This window comes from Spermophilus citellus, assembly GCF_964194105.1.
Source record: "Spermophilus citellus genome assembly, chromosome: 2".
In the NCBI taxonomy this organism is placed as follows: domain Eukaryota; kingdom Metazoa; phylum Chordata; class Mammalia; order Rodentia; family Sciuridae; genus Spermophilus; species Spermophilus citellus.
In genome coordinates, this window is record NC_138183.1 from 66179578 (window position 1) to 66197970 (window position 18393).

Below are 18393 nucleotides of genomic sequence, written 5' to 3' on the forward strand. Positions count from 1 at the left end.
GACCATGACAATTAAGAATTTTTTCCTCAGCAAAAAAAGAAAGAAAAAGAAATGTTTCTATCACCAATAACTAACAACTCCATCCTGTCAGAACAGAAATCAATCTAGAAAGACTTTTTTCACAACTTTCAGGGAAATGGCTGCTCTGAACTCCATTGAGCCTCTCTGCCATACTCACCTATTCCCACTACTCCTCTCAAGTTCTTCCAACTTAGATGGCAAGCTCCTTTAAGAACAGCAGCAGCAATCAGTTTCTCACATTTACATCCTCCACAAAAACATGTATATAATGGGTCTCGAAAAAGTTTTTCTGAAAGAATGGTCCTGAAACAGAAGGCCTCCCATACCATCCCCATCCTCTCAAAGCCCATTCCACAAGATATTATTCTTGCAATTTGATTTGAAGATTTTACAAGATATGCTAAGTTTTTTCCAACTCTCATGAGTCAGGAAGAGACAGAAAAAGATAGATGACTGGATACACTGGCTATACCTTCAATCAAACCACAAAAAACTCACTTGACTATGATCATAAGCAATGTGTCAAGGGCTACTGGTATTTATCTATATCTATGTTTATATGCACATAAACTTACATGTGCGTGTACACAAATGCAATAAATCTACAAATGTGTGCATATATGTGTATCACAGTTCCCTCTTTAAGAAATTAAGCATACAAACATCTATCTACCAGGCTTCTGAAGCTTTGAAGTCAGCACAAAGAGGTCTAAAATAAAGGTCTCTTTTTGTCCCTTGGTATATTAATGAGGTAAAGCAAATAATGCTCTACTGTGGTGCTCCCCGTAAAAAAATCAGCGTATCTGCCAACTAGTACTACCTGCTCCAGGTACCAGTCTGGTACCATTTCAGGAAAATGCCAGTGGCTAAGTCCTGTTCTTGAAAGAAACGGGAACTCATATTTGTGTGGCACTGAAGAGATGTTCACAGTGTAGTGGGGAAGACAGGAAAAGCATCCTTTGGAAAATTAAATATTAGACTGGAGGCTACCTGTCAAGAGACAAAACTCTGAATTCCATCTTTTAGGCACTATATTTCTGTTAGAAAGCCCACATCTCCAGGTTAAAGTACTTTGAAGGAGGAAAAGATTACCCAGTGTTCATAGAAAGTGAAAGCTAGGAGAAAGGGCTTCAAGCTTGAAAAATGCCAGAGCAGAGGAATCAAGCAATCAAGAAGGGGCAGAGTTAAATTAAGAAGAACAGATGTTGAAGAGAAGAGCCCTGGCATAAACAATTTAGTGGTCTCTCCTTAACTTCCTCAGTTGTTTTCACACAGTAGATGGAGGACAGGAACCGTGCATAACCTTTTCCTCAGTCACCAGGTTGCTCACTATTGTTCCTGAGGTCTTCAGGTTCTTTCCTTCCTAACTTGTCTCCATCAATAACATGATATTTCCCACCACCACCATGTGCAATCACCATCCAAGAGAGGCAGAAATGTTAACTATTCAAAAAAAAAAAAAAACCACATTAATCCAGATTATGAAATAGGCTAGCACCCTTATACAGGAGCCAGTGCAAAATTAAACATATGAACATGACCCAGGAGGCTTTCAGGACTAAACCAAAACCATCAACCTTCTCCTTCAATTTACAGTTTTTTTTTTTTTCTTTACCTGTTTCTCCTAATTTGGGACAATCAGACACAAGCTTTTAAATGCATACCTTTCACCAGGGGACCAGGTGAAAACCGAAGCCACTCCATGCCATGTGTTTGAATTAGGCCCATTTTTAATCTACCTATCTTTGTGGGGCAAAAAGTAAGCTTTGAAACCTGTAGTTTTATCGCTTGTAAGCAACCCTTTATTGAAGTCAAGGCAATTGGGCCTTTTTTACTATTTAAAAAAAAAAAAAAAAAAAAACTATCTCAAAGCTCCTGTCACGCACACATCAGTTACAGTTACATCTGAAAACAGATTTTTTTTTTCAATCCACACCCAAGAAGAGATGTGAGGACAGCTGAGAAATAATGGCGACAGAGACAGCAGGGGGGTCTGAGGGAGGCAGCTGCTTCTGAGACCAGTATTGGGACGGGGCAGGGAACCAACCAGTGGCACTTTTCTCTCCAAATCTCCCGAGGGCTCATTCACCCTTTCAGTCCAACAAACTGTTTTTCTCCTTTGAGACGTTTATTACAAGAGGAATAGGGACTGAAGGAAAGCGAGAGGAAGATGCCTGGGATTTGCTACAACACGTAATGCTGGAAAACGTGTAGCTGTTTACTTACTACTAGCGCCTGGGAGACGCTGTGCGCAGCGCACAGCTAAGCGCATCCCTTGGGGTCCCACCCCGCCTCCGCCACCACACTGGCGCGTGCGGGCACCGGGGCCACGTGCCACCAGCCCTTTCCTCGCGCCCGCGGGACCCTGAGGACCCCTGCGGCGCGCCGCCCCCCAAGTCATAAGCTCCGGCTTCCCTCGGCCCTGCACTCACACCGCGGCACAGCCCTCCCCAAGTTACCTCGGAGGCCTGGGTTGTCATCTCGGGCCCGAATCTTTCGGATTTTGACTGGGCGCCCGCTCAGAGTAGACAGGACCAGACGCTGGCGCAAGAAGTTGCACCCCGCGTAGCTGAGGGAGTGTGTCTGAGTCGCCATGTGCGCGCCCTTTGCAGAGGCACGGGCAGGCGGAGCGCGGCTATTTGGATGGGCCAGAGGGTCTTGACCCCACCCCCGTGACAGCGGCGACAGCGGCCCCAGCTACCTCTCTCAGCCCCACAGCCCCGCAGCCCCGGGCGCGTCCACGTGGTTTGGAACAGGAAGACAGAGAGACAAGACACCGGGTCAGAGGGGAGTGGGGCGGAGCCAGTGGCCACCTCCCCGCCTCCCCACCCGACTGGGGGCGGCCCCTGAGCCGGGCCATGCTGCTATTGGCCAATGCAGAATCAGGGCGGTGCCCGTACGCCGACACCATAGGTTCGTGCTCGAACTGGGCGGAGTCTATACCGCACTGCCATTGGCCCGTAGTGGAGCTGGGTGGTGCCCGGGCCCCCGGCAACAGAGCGCGGCGGGAGGGAGTGTGCTGGCGCGGCATAGGAACCCAGGAGCTGGAGTCGCCTGTTCTTTAAGTCACTGTGGGGTTTCTCCCGGTACAAGAGTCCTGGGATAGCGACAGACTTCGACTGGGAGCCTACTACACGCAGGTGGCTTAGCATCGCTGCTTAGAGCAACTGAGGAGTGAGGATGGCGTTATCGTTCCCTGCTTTTTCCCTAATAGAAGAGAAAACCAAGGTCTGCGTCCCTCTCCTGCTATCCGCGCAGTGCTAAGAGCATTGCCAGCTCAGTTCTTTCCTTCCACTATCACCCTGGAAGGTAGTGCCTTCCGACTTACTACAAGGGGAAGGACCCCAGGAAAACTACGAAGCTAGACGTGGGAGCCTGTATTAGGATATGCCCTTCGACACCAAGTTATTCTTTTGAGATAGCTCCTTGTGGCCCTTAATTATTTGCTCTTTATATTCACCATGCTTTTTATGTCAAAACAAGCCCTTCACCTCACATACTTCATAATGGATAGTTGTAATAACTTCAGTGCTGCCTTTTTGTCCTCCAATCCTGCACACTAAAATCTTACTGAATCTTGGAGGTTTTCACTCTTTTTCCTAAAAACCTTCAAAGATGCGCGGCCGACTATCAAATGACTCCAAACTTAGGAGACAGCTCTGAGATAATAGATTCTGCAGTGTTTCCCCAAGATTCCCCAATGAATTTAAGCTTCACATGCCCACCGTGGTAATTTGCTTGGTTAAGAATCTTTCCTTTCCCTGTATCACTTACCAACACCCTTATGATATTTCCTAGAATTAAATCACAAATAAATTAATTTCACTCAAATTCTTTCCTTGGGGTCTTCTTCTGGGCAACCCCAAAATAAATCCTGACCTTAAATTTCTGAACTGAGATTCAGAAAAAAAAAAAAAAACATAATTTATTTAAAGTGGTAACAGTAAATGGTAAAATCAGAACAAAATATCCATCTAAGTTCTGAATATTTAATAAAAAGCCTAGCATAAGTCTGATGGTGATGAAGTTGTAATGTTAAAGGAACCAGACAGAGAGAGGGGGAGAGAGCACACTGCTCCTGTAGACACCCAGCATCAACTGCCAGACAGGGTAATAAGCAAGCCCTCAGATGATTCCATTCCCCAGCCAGCTTCTGACCAGCCTTTGCAGCCATCCTAGCTGAGGCCATCTGGAGCACAGATGAGCTATTCCTTATGGGCCCTGTCCAAATTGCATATCCATAAACTAAACCAATTATTGTTACCATATTAAAATATGGTTTAGGAGTGGTTTTTTATACAGTAATAAATAATTGAAAAAGATTCACTGTGGCACATTTGTATTGTTTCAGTTTTGATTCAGTATAACTATATATTCTTGATTTAGTTAGGGTTTTTTGTGGCTGTGACCTAAACACCTGACCTGAACAATATAGAGGAGGAGAAGTTTATTTTAGCTCACAGCTTCAGAAGTAAGGTCTATGGTCAGCTGACTCCATAGCTCTAGGTCCAAGGTGAGACAGGTCAATGGCTAAGAGTGCAGTAGAGGAAAGCAGCTTAGGACATGGCAACTAGGAAACAGGACTCTGCTCACCAGAGATAAAATATAAATCACAAAGGAGTACCCCCAGTGACCTACTTATTCCAGCCACACCCCAGTTGCCTAGAGTTGCTGCCCAATTAATCTATATCAGTGGATTAATCCACTGATTAGGTTACAACTCTGATACTCATTTTACTTCTGAACATTCTTGCATTGTCTCACATATGAGTTTTTGAGGAACAAACACCTCACATCCAAACCATAACAAACCCTGCATAGTTCTATCTCAGCAAGCCACAAGAAATATCTTGGATAAGATTATTGAAGGCCCACTGGGAGTGAGGCTCTATGCTAAAGGTTTCACCAAGGTAATCTTATTTATCCTCATACCAATTAGTTCAAATGTTATATTAAAGATAAATAGAGGTTTGGGGGGTAGGAAAGATGGTGAAATGAGACAGACATCATTACCCTAGGTACATGTATGATTGCATGAATGGTGTGATCCTACTTTGGGTACAACAAGAGAAGTCAAAAGTTGTGCTAGCACAACTCCATTGTGTACAATGAGTCAAAGAGCATTCTGCTGTCATGTATAACTGACAAGAAAAAACAAATAATTTTTTAAAAGATAAATACAGGTTTATGATACAACTCTGTTATTCTTTGCTTATATTTGAAATTATCCATTACAATTTTTTACATCTGTTCATAGATTCTTCTTTCATACTAAATGATAAATGGCATATTCCTTGCCTTGTACTTGCTTCCACACTTCCATGATCATAAGGATAAAAGCCTACTTGGCTCAACCACAGGCCCTCAGATGTAAGGGCCAGGGTAGAAGTTAGCTCCTCCCAGTTCACAGAGAACTTGCTCAAGACCACACTTATACCCACCCTGCTAATTCATTATGTCCTTTGTTTTAATCATCATGAATCTGAGAGCTTTTTTCCACATCAGCCTGGAACTAATACTAACACTGCTCTAGTTTCAGGATAAATGTTTATGTTCAATGCTCCTCCTTTGAGATCCCATAATAACTATTCACAACTGCACACGTAACCTTGTATAATATATGTAGTAGCCTCTTGAACAACATTCTGTAATCCAGTGAGGGAAATCCTATGTCCTATTGTTTAGAGAAGAAGTAGTATCTTATCATTATATCCCCAGTGCTTAGCACCAAGTAGGAATTTTTAAAAGTGTGAAAGAATGGCTAGGCTAAATCAGTAAAGTCAACATGTCAACATTTGCTGAGGGCCATTGCCAAGTAGGAATGACGCACCGAAATTTCCTTGCCAGCGTACCCGATGTTAAATGGACTTGCCTTGGAAATTCGCTGTGACATTGCATGTGTGTTTGAGAAAGGTGACCCTGCTCAAGGACGAGGGTGGATCCAGGTTTAGGGTGTATCCTGCAGGTTTTAGGAAGTATCCCGGTTTAGGATAATTTGGGTTTAAGGCGTTCCCAGTTTAAGACAGTCTGGGTTTAGGGAAGTTCCAGGTTTAAGGTTATTGCTGCTGGGAATAGGGCGTATCCTGCTGCCTGAGTTCCCGTTGAGTTCTCTGGAATTGAGAAAGTATTTGGGACGTGAATTGTGCGACAGAACTTGGATTTCCCCAGAATGTGTGTGTAGAGGCCGGAGTGAGTTCGGGAATAAAGAATTGCTGTTTGAATCTACAAAGCTGTGAGTGGCTCGTGATCTTGTGCCCAGCCAAGACTGCGGCAAACATTCTAGATTCTCAAACTTTAGCATGCATCAAAATTCCTAGGTGGCTTGTTAAAACACAGATTGCTGGGTCTCCTATCCAGAAATTTTTTCAATATAGGGTAGAGCCTTGAGAATTTACATTTCTAGTGATTTCCTGGGAGATATTGATGCTTCTGGCCTAAGGACCACATTTTGAGAAGTTTTTATAAGTTTAGAAAAAAGGACCTGTAATATACCTTTAAGTGTACCAACATAAAAATAATGGGAGTCCTGAGAAAGGAGAGAGATAAAGGGGAAGAAGAAATATCTGAAAAAATACTGAGAGCAAAATATCTCCAATTTTTATTAAATTCATGAGTCTACACATCTAAGAAGCTCAAGAAATTTCAAGGAAGATAGAAAGATCCACACCAAGATATGACATAAGCAAACTGTTGAAAGACAAAGAATATTGAAAGCAGCAAGAGAGAAGCCATTTATTGCATATAGAGAGACTAAAAAATAGATCAACAGCTGATTTCTCATTGGGAAGCATGAAGGACAACAGGAAGTGGGAAGAGATAGTCAAAGTACTAAGAGATTAAAAAAAAAAAAGTCACCAAAAATTCTATATCTAACAAAATTATCAGAACTAAGAGCACAATAACAGGAGAATTTGTTACTAGTAGACTTAAGCTACAAAAAAAAAAAAAAAAAAAAAAAAGCCAAAGAGAGTCTTTCAGGCTAAAATAAAATGACACCAGACAGTTATTCAAAACTATATGAAAAAAGAAGAACACCTGCAAAGGTAAGGATGTAGGTAAATATATACGACCATTTCAATGCATTTTTGTTCACAACCTATTTTCCTATATTCTTTCAAAGACAGCTGCATAAAACAGTACTTATGAATCTATGTTGATTGGCATATAATAAATAAAGGTGTAGTTTCTAACAACAGCACAGGGGAGAGAGAAGGAGCTATATAGGAGTAAAACTTTTACATACTACTGAAACTAAAATGGGATTAATTTTTTGAATATTTTTAGTTGTAGACAGACACAATATCTTTATTTTATTTGTGGTGCTGAGGATCGAACCCAGTGCTTCACATGTGCCAGACAAGTGCTCTGCCACTGAGCCACAACTCCAGCCCTAAGATGGGATTAATTTGAACTGCATTATTATAAATTAAGATGTTAATTCCAAGGGCAACGACTAAGAAAATGTAAAAAATATGTAGTAAAATAAATAAAGGGGCTGGGGTTGTAGCTCAGTGGTAGATCATTTGCTTGCACAAGCAAAGTACTGGGTTTAGTCCTAAGCACCACATAAAAATAAATAAATAAAATAAAGGTATTATGTCCATCTACAACTGATTTTTTTAGTTTAAAAAATAACAAAAGAATTAAACTAAGGAAGTGGATAACTCCTTTCCTTTAGCAATCCCTTCTTCTATTTACTTATTGTCCTTAGGGATATTGGTGCTGTTGTTGTTGTTCTTGTCTATAGTACTAGGGAGGAAATTCAGGGCCTTGTATATGCCAGGAAAGTGCTTTAACATGGAGATATTTCCCCTACCCGTTTTATTTTATTTTATTTTGAGACAGGATTGTGCTAAATTGCTGAGGCTGGCCTTGAACCTTGGTTCCTTGAACCTCCCGAGTCCCTGAGATTATAGGCATGCACCTCTGTCCTCAGAAGGCCTTATTTTTTTAAAAAGTTCCAAAACACTTTGGTACCATCTATATTCTACATTTTTAAAACTATTCCTCCTTTGTCTAAATTTATTTGTGGAGAATTCCATTGCAACATAAATTTTAATAGTTTTGACTGCCATTAAAGTCAAAATAACAGTGGTTCAAGCATAAGTGTGGGAAGCCATTCTGACACGTGATTGGGTGACTCCCGTTAAGGGCCTGAGGCGCTTTGGCTATGTCGTAGCTTTCCCGACCCTTTCCTGATGAGAGAGCCCATCCGTGTGGGGGTGTGCCTGACCACTGACCCCGGGGACCCAATCACTGACCCTGACCTTGGAGTGCAGCCCCCCCCTCAACCTTCATTGGATGGAATTCTCCCCTGAATCTCTTGTTCCCCATTAAAAGGCTACTCCCCCGGCGTGTTCACTCTCTCTGTCTCCTGCTAGCCCTGAGTAATCCTTGCTGCCCTGCTGGGCGGTTAGAGGAGGGAACCAGAGAGGGGAGCCGTCTCGGACCTAGCAATATAAATAAGGTAACTGAGTCTGTGTGTTTTATTTCGATCTCTTCTAACTAACTTTATGCCTAGAACCTCATTAATGAAACCATTGCGCAGGCCACGTGGTAGACATAAGCAATCTAGAGTTGCTATGCAGATGTAGTATATTATATTATTCTTCCCAATTAGTATTCCAAACGTAAAACATATATTCTCACCATGATATATATATAAGAGATATATATATATATATATATATATATAAGATATATATATATATATATATATATATATCTTCCTGCCTTATTAGTATTGGGCTTTGCCATGTGACTTGTTTGATTGATAACACAGAACTCTTAAGAGTTTTGTGTGCTTCCATCAACTTCCTTTTCTTTTTCTTACTACAGTGAGACTATGTCCAGATTGGGAAATGCTTCTCCAGCATTCTAAAATGGAGATACATAGAAAACATCCATGCCCAACCCACAGCAGCAGTCACCTTACATGTTCTATAAATGAAAAAAAAAATTCTTTCTATACTCCTCTAGAAATTTGTAATTGGTTGTTACTGCAGCAAACTGCCCAGTTGGGTGGCTCCATCTTTCTATCTTCTTTCTCTTTAATTATAATAATGCAGCTTCCAACTTGTGGTAGGAAACAACTTCTCCCAATAGCATCACACACTGCCCTGTGGGAAGACAGAATGGAAAATAAACAGCACCTATACTCTTTTTCTAAAGTCACTACCAAAAATTGCATACACCTCTCCACTCAATCCCATAGCCCTACTAACCATAGCCCACAAGAAGCAGGAAAATACAGTCTTCAGCTGAGCAGTCATGTGCCAAACTAAACAGGTTCCTCTATTTTTCTGCCATTTACAGATCACAGTGGTCCCCTATCTTCCCCATATATAAACTTCAATTGTTATAATAGTAAGAAAGAAAATAAAAATTCTTGGATTTTCATGAAAAGAGAAACTAATATGTACTGAATTCCTAATACTAAACCAATACTAGGTATGATTATTGGGTGCTGGGGAGACAAGAAACGATCTAATAAAGTCCCTACAGCCACAGAGATTTACATTGTAGTTAGGGAAGAATGACAATGAATAAGTACTCAAACAATTAAGATAATTTCAAATTGTGATAATGTGTCACAATAAGAAATGTATATTTGGTCTCTGCCTCTGTTTCCTGACATGGAGACCCTAAAACCTCGTACTTTCCTAAGAAACACTGGTGCTAGGAATATCTTTTGTTCTAATATGTGATCTTTGAACTTGATTCCTGATACAGAGCTCTTAAATCCCCTAGGATTTTCTGGGTGCTGGAATGTCTTTTGTTCTAATGAAAAAATTCTTGGTGAGTTCCTAAATGGGGAGGTGAGACAGAAAGACCATTCCACAACCAAAAACTTGGAATGGTTAGCCTTATCCCCCATTCTTCAAAAAGGAAAGAGGTAATGGATATTTAGTTAATAAACAATCAATCCTATACGATGAAGCCTCCATAAAAATTCCTAAACTATAGTGTCAGAGAGTATCCTAGTTGCTGAACACATCCACATGCCAGGAGGGTGCCAACTTCAACTTCTTAAAAACAAAAGATCCCGCACGTGGGACCCTCTTGACAACATTCTATGTACCTCTTTTTCAGAGTGTTCATCTATGTCCTTTGAAATACCTTTATAATAAATTATTAAACGTTAATACATGTTTTTCTGAGTACTGTGAACTATTCTGATAAACAGTTGAAACTGAGGAGGATGAATTTCATGATTGCTTTTCTATTTCTATGAGGAATGCCACTGGGATTTTGATCAGACTTGCATTAAATCTGTATATTGTTTTTGGTAGTATGGTCATTTTGATAATCTTAATTCTGCCTATCCAAGAGCAAGGTAGATCTTTCCATCTTCTAATGTCTTCTTTGATTTCTCCCTTTAGGGTTCTGTAGTTTTCATTGTATAGATCTTTTACCTCTTTCGTTAAGTGGATTCCCAAGTATTTTTTTTTTAGGTTATTGTGAATGGGATAGTTTTCCTCATTTCCTTCTCAGAGTATTTGTTACTGATATACAAAAATGCCTCTGATTTATGGGTGTTAATTTTATATCCTGCTACTTTGCTGAATTCATTTACTAGCTCTAGAAGTTTCTGGTGGAGTTTTTTGGGTCTTCTAGTTATCAAATCATATTGTTAGCAAATAGTGCTAATTTAAGTTCTTCTTTTCCTATACATATCCCTTTAATTTCTTTTGTCTGTCTAATTGCTCTGGCCAGTGTTTCGAGAACTATGTTGAATAGAAATGGTGAAAGAGGGCATTCCTGTCTTGTTCCAGTTTTTAGATCTGGGAATGGAACCACCATTTGACCCAGCTATCCCTCTCCTTGCTCTTTACCCAAAGGACTTAAAAGCAGGGACACAGCCACATCAATGTTTATAGCAGCACAATTCACAATAGCTAAACTGTGGGGCCAACCTAGATGCCCTTCAGTGGATGAATGGATTAAAAAATGTGGCATATATATATACAATGGAATTTTATTCAGCAATAAAAGAGAATAAAATCATGGCATTTGCAGGTAAATGGATGGCATTGGAGAAGATAATGCTAAGTGAAGTTAGCCAATCCCCCCAAAAAACAAATGCCAAATGTTTTTTCTGATATAAAGAGGCTGACTCATAATGGGGTAGGGAGGGGAAACATGGGAGGAATAGATGAACTCTAGATAGAGAAGAGGGGTGAGAGGGAAAAGTAGGGGCAGGAGATTAGCAAGGATGGTGGAATGTGGATGGACATCATTATCCAAAGTACATGTATGAAGACACGAATTGGGTGTCAACCTACTTTATATACAAACAGAAATATGAAAAATTGTGGTATATACGTGTAATAAGAATTGTAATGCATTCTGCTGAAATTTTTTAAAAATCAACAAAGAGAGAGAGAGAGAGAGAGAGAGAGAGAGAGAGAGAGAAAGGAAGGAAGGAAGGAAGGAAGGAAGGAAGGAAGGAAGGAAGGAAGGAAGGAAGGAAGGAAGACTAACTGAGGAGGAGGTCGTGGGAACTTCCAATGCATAGCCAAGTTGGACAGAGGTTGTGAATGACTTGGAAACGCACCATGTGATTGGCATCTGAAATGGGAGAGCAATCTTGCAGGTCTGAGCCCTTAAGTGTGAGGTCTGTTAACTTGAGATAGTTAATGTAGTATAGAATTGAACTGAATTGTGAGACACCCAGTTGGTGTCCACAGAGAACTGAAAAACCCATACACGTCTGGCATTAGAAGTGGTATGAGTGTAGAGAAGAAAACAGTTTGGTTTTTTCCAAATAAATAAGTTCTAAGAGAGTGGTGAATGGTTGGTTGGCAGATTGGTCAGAGAGGACCGTGTTAGAGAGGTAATATTTGAGAAAATGCCACCCTTGATAAACTCTAGAATACAGCATTTCAAGAAAGGGAATTTCAAATTCAAAGGCCATGAGGTAGGCATAGTTCTGGTGTAATGAAACAGAGTAGGCAAATGGTAAGAAATAAAGCTGGAGGGGTAGGTTTGTGCAAAGCCTTGAAGACCATGAGGAGGAGGTCAGGTTTCATTCTAAATGAGACGTGGAGCCTTTGGAGGGTTATAGGTAAAGAAGTTGCATGGTCTGACTTAAATATTAACTAAATCACTGTGGCCATGGGGAATTCCTCCAGGACCTGTGCTATATGATATACAGATATTAGTCACTTAACACTACAAAAATTAATTTTTAATAATTTTAATAATAGCAATTATTATTTCTCAAGGAGGCTATATAAATGTCAAAGTTCATATAATTCAAAGAAGATGCAATCAACATGGCAAACAGATCATCTTTAACTCCTGATATTTACACCCATGTCTAATTTCCTCCACTTGAGTGTTGATGGGACCTGTAACTTGTTTCAAACCAATAGAATATGGCAAGAGTGATAGGATGTTGCTACCTTGACTTTTGCATAAAAGTCTGTCTTGGTAGTAGACTTACTTAGTCTCTTGTTGTTGCAAGCCGCCATGAATCCTATAGCTATAAGAAACTGAATGCTACCGACAACCACATTGAATGAGAGAGTGGACCCTTTCCTGATTGAGCCTCCAGATGAAAACTTAATCCTGGCCAACAACTTACAACCTTACAATACCCTGAAACACAGAACCCAGAGAAACTATGACTGAACTTCTGACCACAGCAATTGCCACATGTGTAGTATGTTTAAGCCAATAAGTTTGTGAAAAATTGTTACCCACAACAAGAAAATAATAAGCCAGGTTTCAAAACCTTGTCTGTCTGGGCTCCAAATTCTGTGCTCCCTCTCCTACATCTGATCAGTTGAATTTATAGAGAAAGTTTTTAACTGAAGAGTTGATAGAAGTTATAGACTGTCAAAATTTGCAGAAGTTCACAGGTCATATAGTCCATCCCTCTAGGACAAACAAATCCCCCTCTCCCAAGGGAATGTCTAAGGCTAGAATATATGTATGTAGTGTGTGTGTGTGTGTGTGTGTGTGTGTGTGTGTGTGTGTGTAGCACAGGGGATAAAACCCATGACCTTGTGCATGCTAGGCAAGCGCTCTCCTACTGAGTTACATCCTCAGCCCAGAAGGTTAGGATATTGAGCTAGAAAATAGCATTTATATTTATATGGCAAGGAATAACAAGGATAACTAATAATTTTTTAAATTTATCAATCTGAAAGAACCATTGATTGTGATAGTAATCTTTTTTTTTCCTAGAGTTGTAAACAGTAGAAACACTCACAACATTTGAAAAGGTTTGTGTATTTATTTCAGAGAGAGGGGCAGTATAAAAAACCAAGAGTCTTGGTACACAGACAGTCATAAATTCTATTAGCTGTGAAAGTAAAAGATGTGGACCACCAACAGGTGATGGAAATCTCAGAGCAGGATTTTGTTGGTTCCTTCATAGTGTTGGGAATTAAACCCAGGCTGTTATGCATGCTAGGTAAAGATCTATACCCACAGTCCTCAGAGCAGAATTTTAATCACAAAAATCAGTCTTGGAGCCATTTTATCATAATTAGAAAACATTATGACTTGAAATTATGAAACTTCAAATGTGAACTGAAACTTAATAAGCAAATGTGGAATTGGATTGTCAATAGTTACATAAATAATACATTACATATTTCTTAGGTCTGTGTTAAATTCCTGTATTTATCCACTGTCTCCATTAATACATCTGTAATTGTCAAACCACATTTTCTATTATCTGATTTAGACCCACATAGTACAATTCTTTTATCATTAAAGACACTTTGACCTGAAAAGGATAGTATTGATTTATTAAACTCAAGAGGTATCCAAATTTCCATCAACTAATTGATGGATTAACAATATGTGGTACACAGAAGAATATTTTTCAGCAATAAAAAGGAATGGTGTGCTGATGTATGCTAAATCATGGATAAATGTTGAAAACAGTATGCTAACTGAAAGAAGCCACCCCCCCCACACACACACACAAAAGCCACATACTGCAGAATTCCATTTAAATGAAGCATTCAAAATAAGCAAATAGAGATGAAAGTAGATTAGATAAAATAAAAGGTCCTTTGGAAATCCAGACAATTCTTAACCAATCTATTAGGAAGAAGCCACCTTTTTTCCTATAGCACTAGCAAATCTAGAATAGGACTTTCATTGGTCCTGCTTGGGTAGCATGCCATTTCTGAACCAATCACTCTAATCGAGGGGGATGCAGTATTGTGACTGACCAAGCCTGGATCTCATATTCACCCCCTCTTTAAAGAAAACAGTATCAGTGCTTCTCAAACCACAAGAATAGAGCCTGAGTGCTATCTCTCCTAAGGTTAAAGTGTTGTTATGGTAAGAAGAGAGAACAGAAGCTAGACAGGCCAAAACAATAGATGAACACTTTACCAAACCCACACAAGGCCCAAGAGAATCTCATCACGTAGAATCTCTTCATGACTTTGTGGAGCTAAAACTTCATAAAACATGGCTACTTCTCCAATTCAATTCAATCCCATATTTATCTGAAACTGGTTAGTGTTAGAGTACAAGAGTCATCTGTGCTTGGAAAGCAACAAGGATACAGGGTGAGGGACTGTGATAGTAGAGTTGAACAAGACTCTGTTCTCAGGAAGTTTACTGGCTAATCCAGGAGTTCTTAGACTTTACTATACAAAAAAAAAAAAAAAATCACCAGGGGGGATTTTATTAAAGATGCATATTCCTAGGCCCCAAACTTAGATTTAGAGAGTGTGTGAGGTCAGATCCAGAAATGTGTGTGTTTGTAAATAAGCTCCCCAAGAGATTGTGTTCCAGGGGGACCAAAAACTCCCTTGAAGATTCTTTTAGGGGTGGGCATGCAAAAAGAAAGATACAGGGCACCTAAGATATTCTATAAAACCATTGCAACTGAAAGGTGGCACAGAGGAAACAGTGTCCTTGTTTAGCTTATTTCATGAATTTTACATAAGGTATGGTTCATTATAAAGAAAACTAGAGCATTTTATCTAGTCTACTACAAATGTTTCTGATTTTGATGAGCCTGGGGATGTTCGAGAGATAAGAAGCTAAGAGCTGGCCTTTATTCATTTGCTTAGAACAATCCTATACATTTCATATCCTTTAATCCTTTGAGAATTTTGTAATGCAAATGAATTTACCCTTCAGAATTTATTCAACTCATTTGTATTTTCTTAGCTAAAAAACATTATCTTTCTATGTTTCATCCAAATTATTCAATAAGTCATTTGAACTTTTCTTTCTTTCTTTCTTTCTTTCTTTTCTTTCTTTTTCTTTTTTTTTTTTTTTTTTTTTTTTTGTATTGGGGATTCAACTCAGGGATGTTTTACCACTGAGCTATATACCCAACCCCTTTTTTATTTTATTTTTTTGAGACAGGGTCTAACTAGGTTGATTAGGACCTTGCTAAGTTGCTGAGGCTGGTCTTGAACTTGCCAGCCTCCTGCCTCAGACTCCCAAGTCGCTAGAATTACTGACATGCACCACTACACCCAGCCCTGAACTTTTTCGAACTAATTTACTATTAGATACTATTAAGGTTCCATTTAGATTGACTCTCCTGAATAAATAAAGTTGACTCTCCTTAACCTCATGAGTAAATTGTAGGCATGGTCCCTCAGAATATTGAAAATCAACTCTGCAGGCTATTTTTTATACTGGGATAAGTTTCTGATATTAGATTATCAATTGAGAATGTCACAGACAAATAAAACAAAAAGGAGACCAATTGTGCTTATTTTATGTCCACAAGTTCTTATATAATCTCATAAATGTATGCTAATTTCCCTTTCTTTGAGTTATTAGTTGGACTTACAGGCTCATTTTTAATAATAGAATATAGCAGAATTGACAATATAACTTTTAAGATTAGGTCACAAAAGGTATTCCACCTTCTTGCTTGAATTGTTCACTGTGAGAGAAGCTGGCTGTCATACCATTAGAATGCTTCAGTAACTGTGGAGAGGTCCCTGTGACAAAGAACTGAAGTCTTAGCCAATAGCCATGTGAGTGAACCATCTTGAAAGAGGATCATCCAAGTTCATTCAAGCTATCAGGTGGCTATAGCCCCAGTTAAAATTTTGACTGCAACCTTGTAAGATAAAGAGCTAGACCTACCCAGCTAACTGACTTTGAGAGTTCTGACACTCAGAAATTGTAAGAGAGTACATTTTTGTTGGTGGTACCCACTATGTTTTAGAATAACTTGTTACACAGAAGTAGATTGCTAATCCACTGACAAAATGTGTCACTTTTTTATTTTAAAATAAAGGATATTTTTTAAAACTACTATCATTGGCTAAAATAAATGACTTTATTTATCTTTAACTTTTTATTGAGTACAGTTTTATATATGCCAAAGATAAAGAGTAAACCCTCATGTACTTGTTTAAATTCAACAAGTATTAACTCATGACCAATTTTATTTCATGTATACCCACATCCATTCATGCATATTCATCTTAAATTATTTTGAAGGGAATTCCAGATAGCAAATTATTTCATTTGTAAATATTTTAGTATATATTAATATATATATATACACATTATGTAGATAGATAGATATAGATATTTCTAAAAGATAAGTGTCTTTTTATACATAACCACAATAAGCTTATCATACCTGAAAACATAATTCTTTAATATTGCTGAATATTCAGTGCTGTAGTTTGGATATAGTTTGAGACTATCTGCTTAAGATTCATGTGCTAGAAGCTTTGTTCTCAATGTAACAGTGTTGAGGTTTTTAGGACTTTTAAGAGATAATTATACCACGGAAGCATCATGTTTGGAGGGATTAATATAGTTCTCCAGAGTTGATTAGTTCCCTCAAGAGCAGCTTGTAATAAAGAAACAAGCCTAGCCTTCCCTAATGCTCTAAGTTACTGGCTCATCATGTAACCTCTTTCTCTCAGTACTACTGAAAAGTAATGCCATCTACCTACCATTTTATGACTCAATAGGAGGCGCTCACCAGAAACTGATGCCAGTGCTTTGCTCTTGGTTCTCCAGAATATGAGCTTAATAAACCGTTTTTCTTTTTATTTTATACAGTTCCAATGTATTTTACCATAGCAGCACAAAATGGACCAGAACATCCAAGTATTGGAAGGTTTTAAAACTTTCTTATACTTTATATGAACCAGGATCAATTGCTTGATCTGTTTTATACATTTCTTCTCATTCAAGTGTTCCCACATTTCTCAAAGTACATAATGTCTAGATGTCTCCTTTTTGTGTTGCTAGCCATTGATGATCATTTCTAGATCCATTAATATTCTATAGATAGAAAAATAGTAATATTTAATTTAATTATTTTTCATTTATTAGCTTGAATACTCCTCATACAAGAATACTGGAATACTCTTCATACAAGAGAAACTTTCATCAACTCTTTTAGTTGCCTAAGCTACAGTTCATGGAGAAACAATAAGATCTCTGTTTATTCCTTCTTTAAAAAAAATCTATCAGTTTTCAAAATAAAGTTTTGCAGAAGTGTCCCTACAGAATTTTGGGGTATATAAATATATTTAGTGTTTCAGTGCATTGCATTTGGTATTCCCTTTTTCCCCCTGGTGCTGGGGATGTTTGACAAGTGCTCTACCACTGAGCTACATTCCCAATTTTTTTTTTTTTTAAATCTTAAGACAGGTTTTTGCTAAGTTGCCCAGGCTGGCCTGGAGCTTGTGAACATCTTGCCTCAGTCTCCCAAATTGCTGGGATTACAGGTGTGTACCACCATATCTGGCTATTATTTTTAATAATGCTCAAATTATCCTCCTTCTCTAGGAGATACTTCAACCTGGATTCTAAGCCTTTTTGCATGGTTCTAATATTCCCTGGTAATTTCTTGCTTTTTTGAATGGAATGATGTTCCAGGCACAAGTTTTATATTTTCTGCCACTAATCTGGAATCGTTTTCCCCAGAAGCTCTGATTTTTATTAATGGGAAGTAGTTATTAAAAGCCATAATCTGGGCACTCTCTGCTACTTAGTCCTTTTTTCAAGAATTTTTCAGTAGAAAGAGATTGAAAATACTTTCTCTTTTTAAAATTAAAATACACTGAATAAAGATAAAAATAAATACATTGTGAATCCATAGTGGTACTTCTAATTTAAATTTGGGATTTAAGATATTTAAATTAATTTCATTGTTTTTACATTTGTCTTTGTTTTTATACCAAAAATCTTTGCTTCCCAATGACCCTTGCATAATTACTCATTTGCTTTAATTTATAAGACACAAAACAATATACTATTGCCAACAATATGATCACAGAAAACAGTTTACAATTTTTTGTTGTTTTTGTCCTTAGGATATAGTTCCCAAGTGATATATTAGTGAAATTACTGTTTTAAAGCATTTGACACAGTCCTTTCTGTGTGGTTATATCATGTATT

General features: G+C 38.6%; 1 protein-coding gene across 4 annotated transcripts in view; it reads right to left on the reverse strand.

Moving 5' to 3' along the window:
- RCL1 (RNA terminal phosphate cyclase like 1) overlaps positions 1–2781 on the reverse strand; it is a 61392-nt gene extending 58611 nt beyond the window's left edge. For 3 of the 4 annotated variants that reach the window (XR_014020427.1, XM_081279705.1, XM_081279706.1), the window contains exon 1: positions 2481–2781. Coding sequence is in view for 3 of the 4 variants with exons in the window: in XM_081279705.1 (XP_081135831.1) it covers positions 2481–2616 (136 nt within the window). In the remaining variant the exon portion in view is untranslated. The remainder of the gene's footprint in view (positions 1–2480) is intronic. The other variant, XM_081279708.1, reaches the window with a different exon arrangement.
- Positions 2782–18393: the final 15612 nt, after the last annotated feature.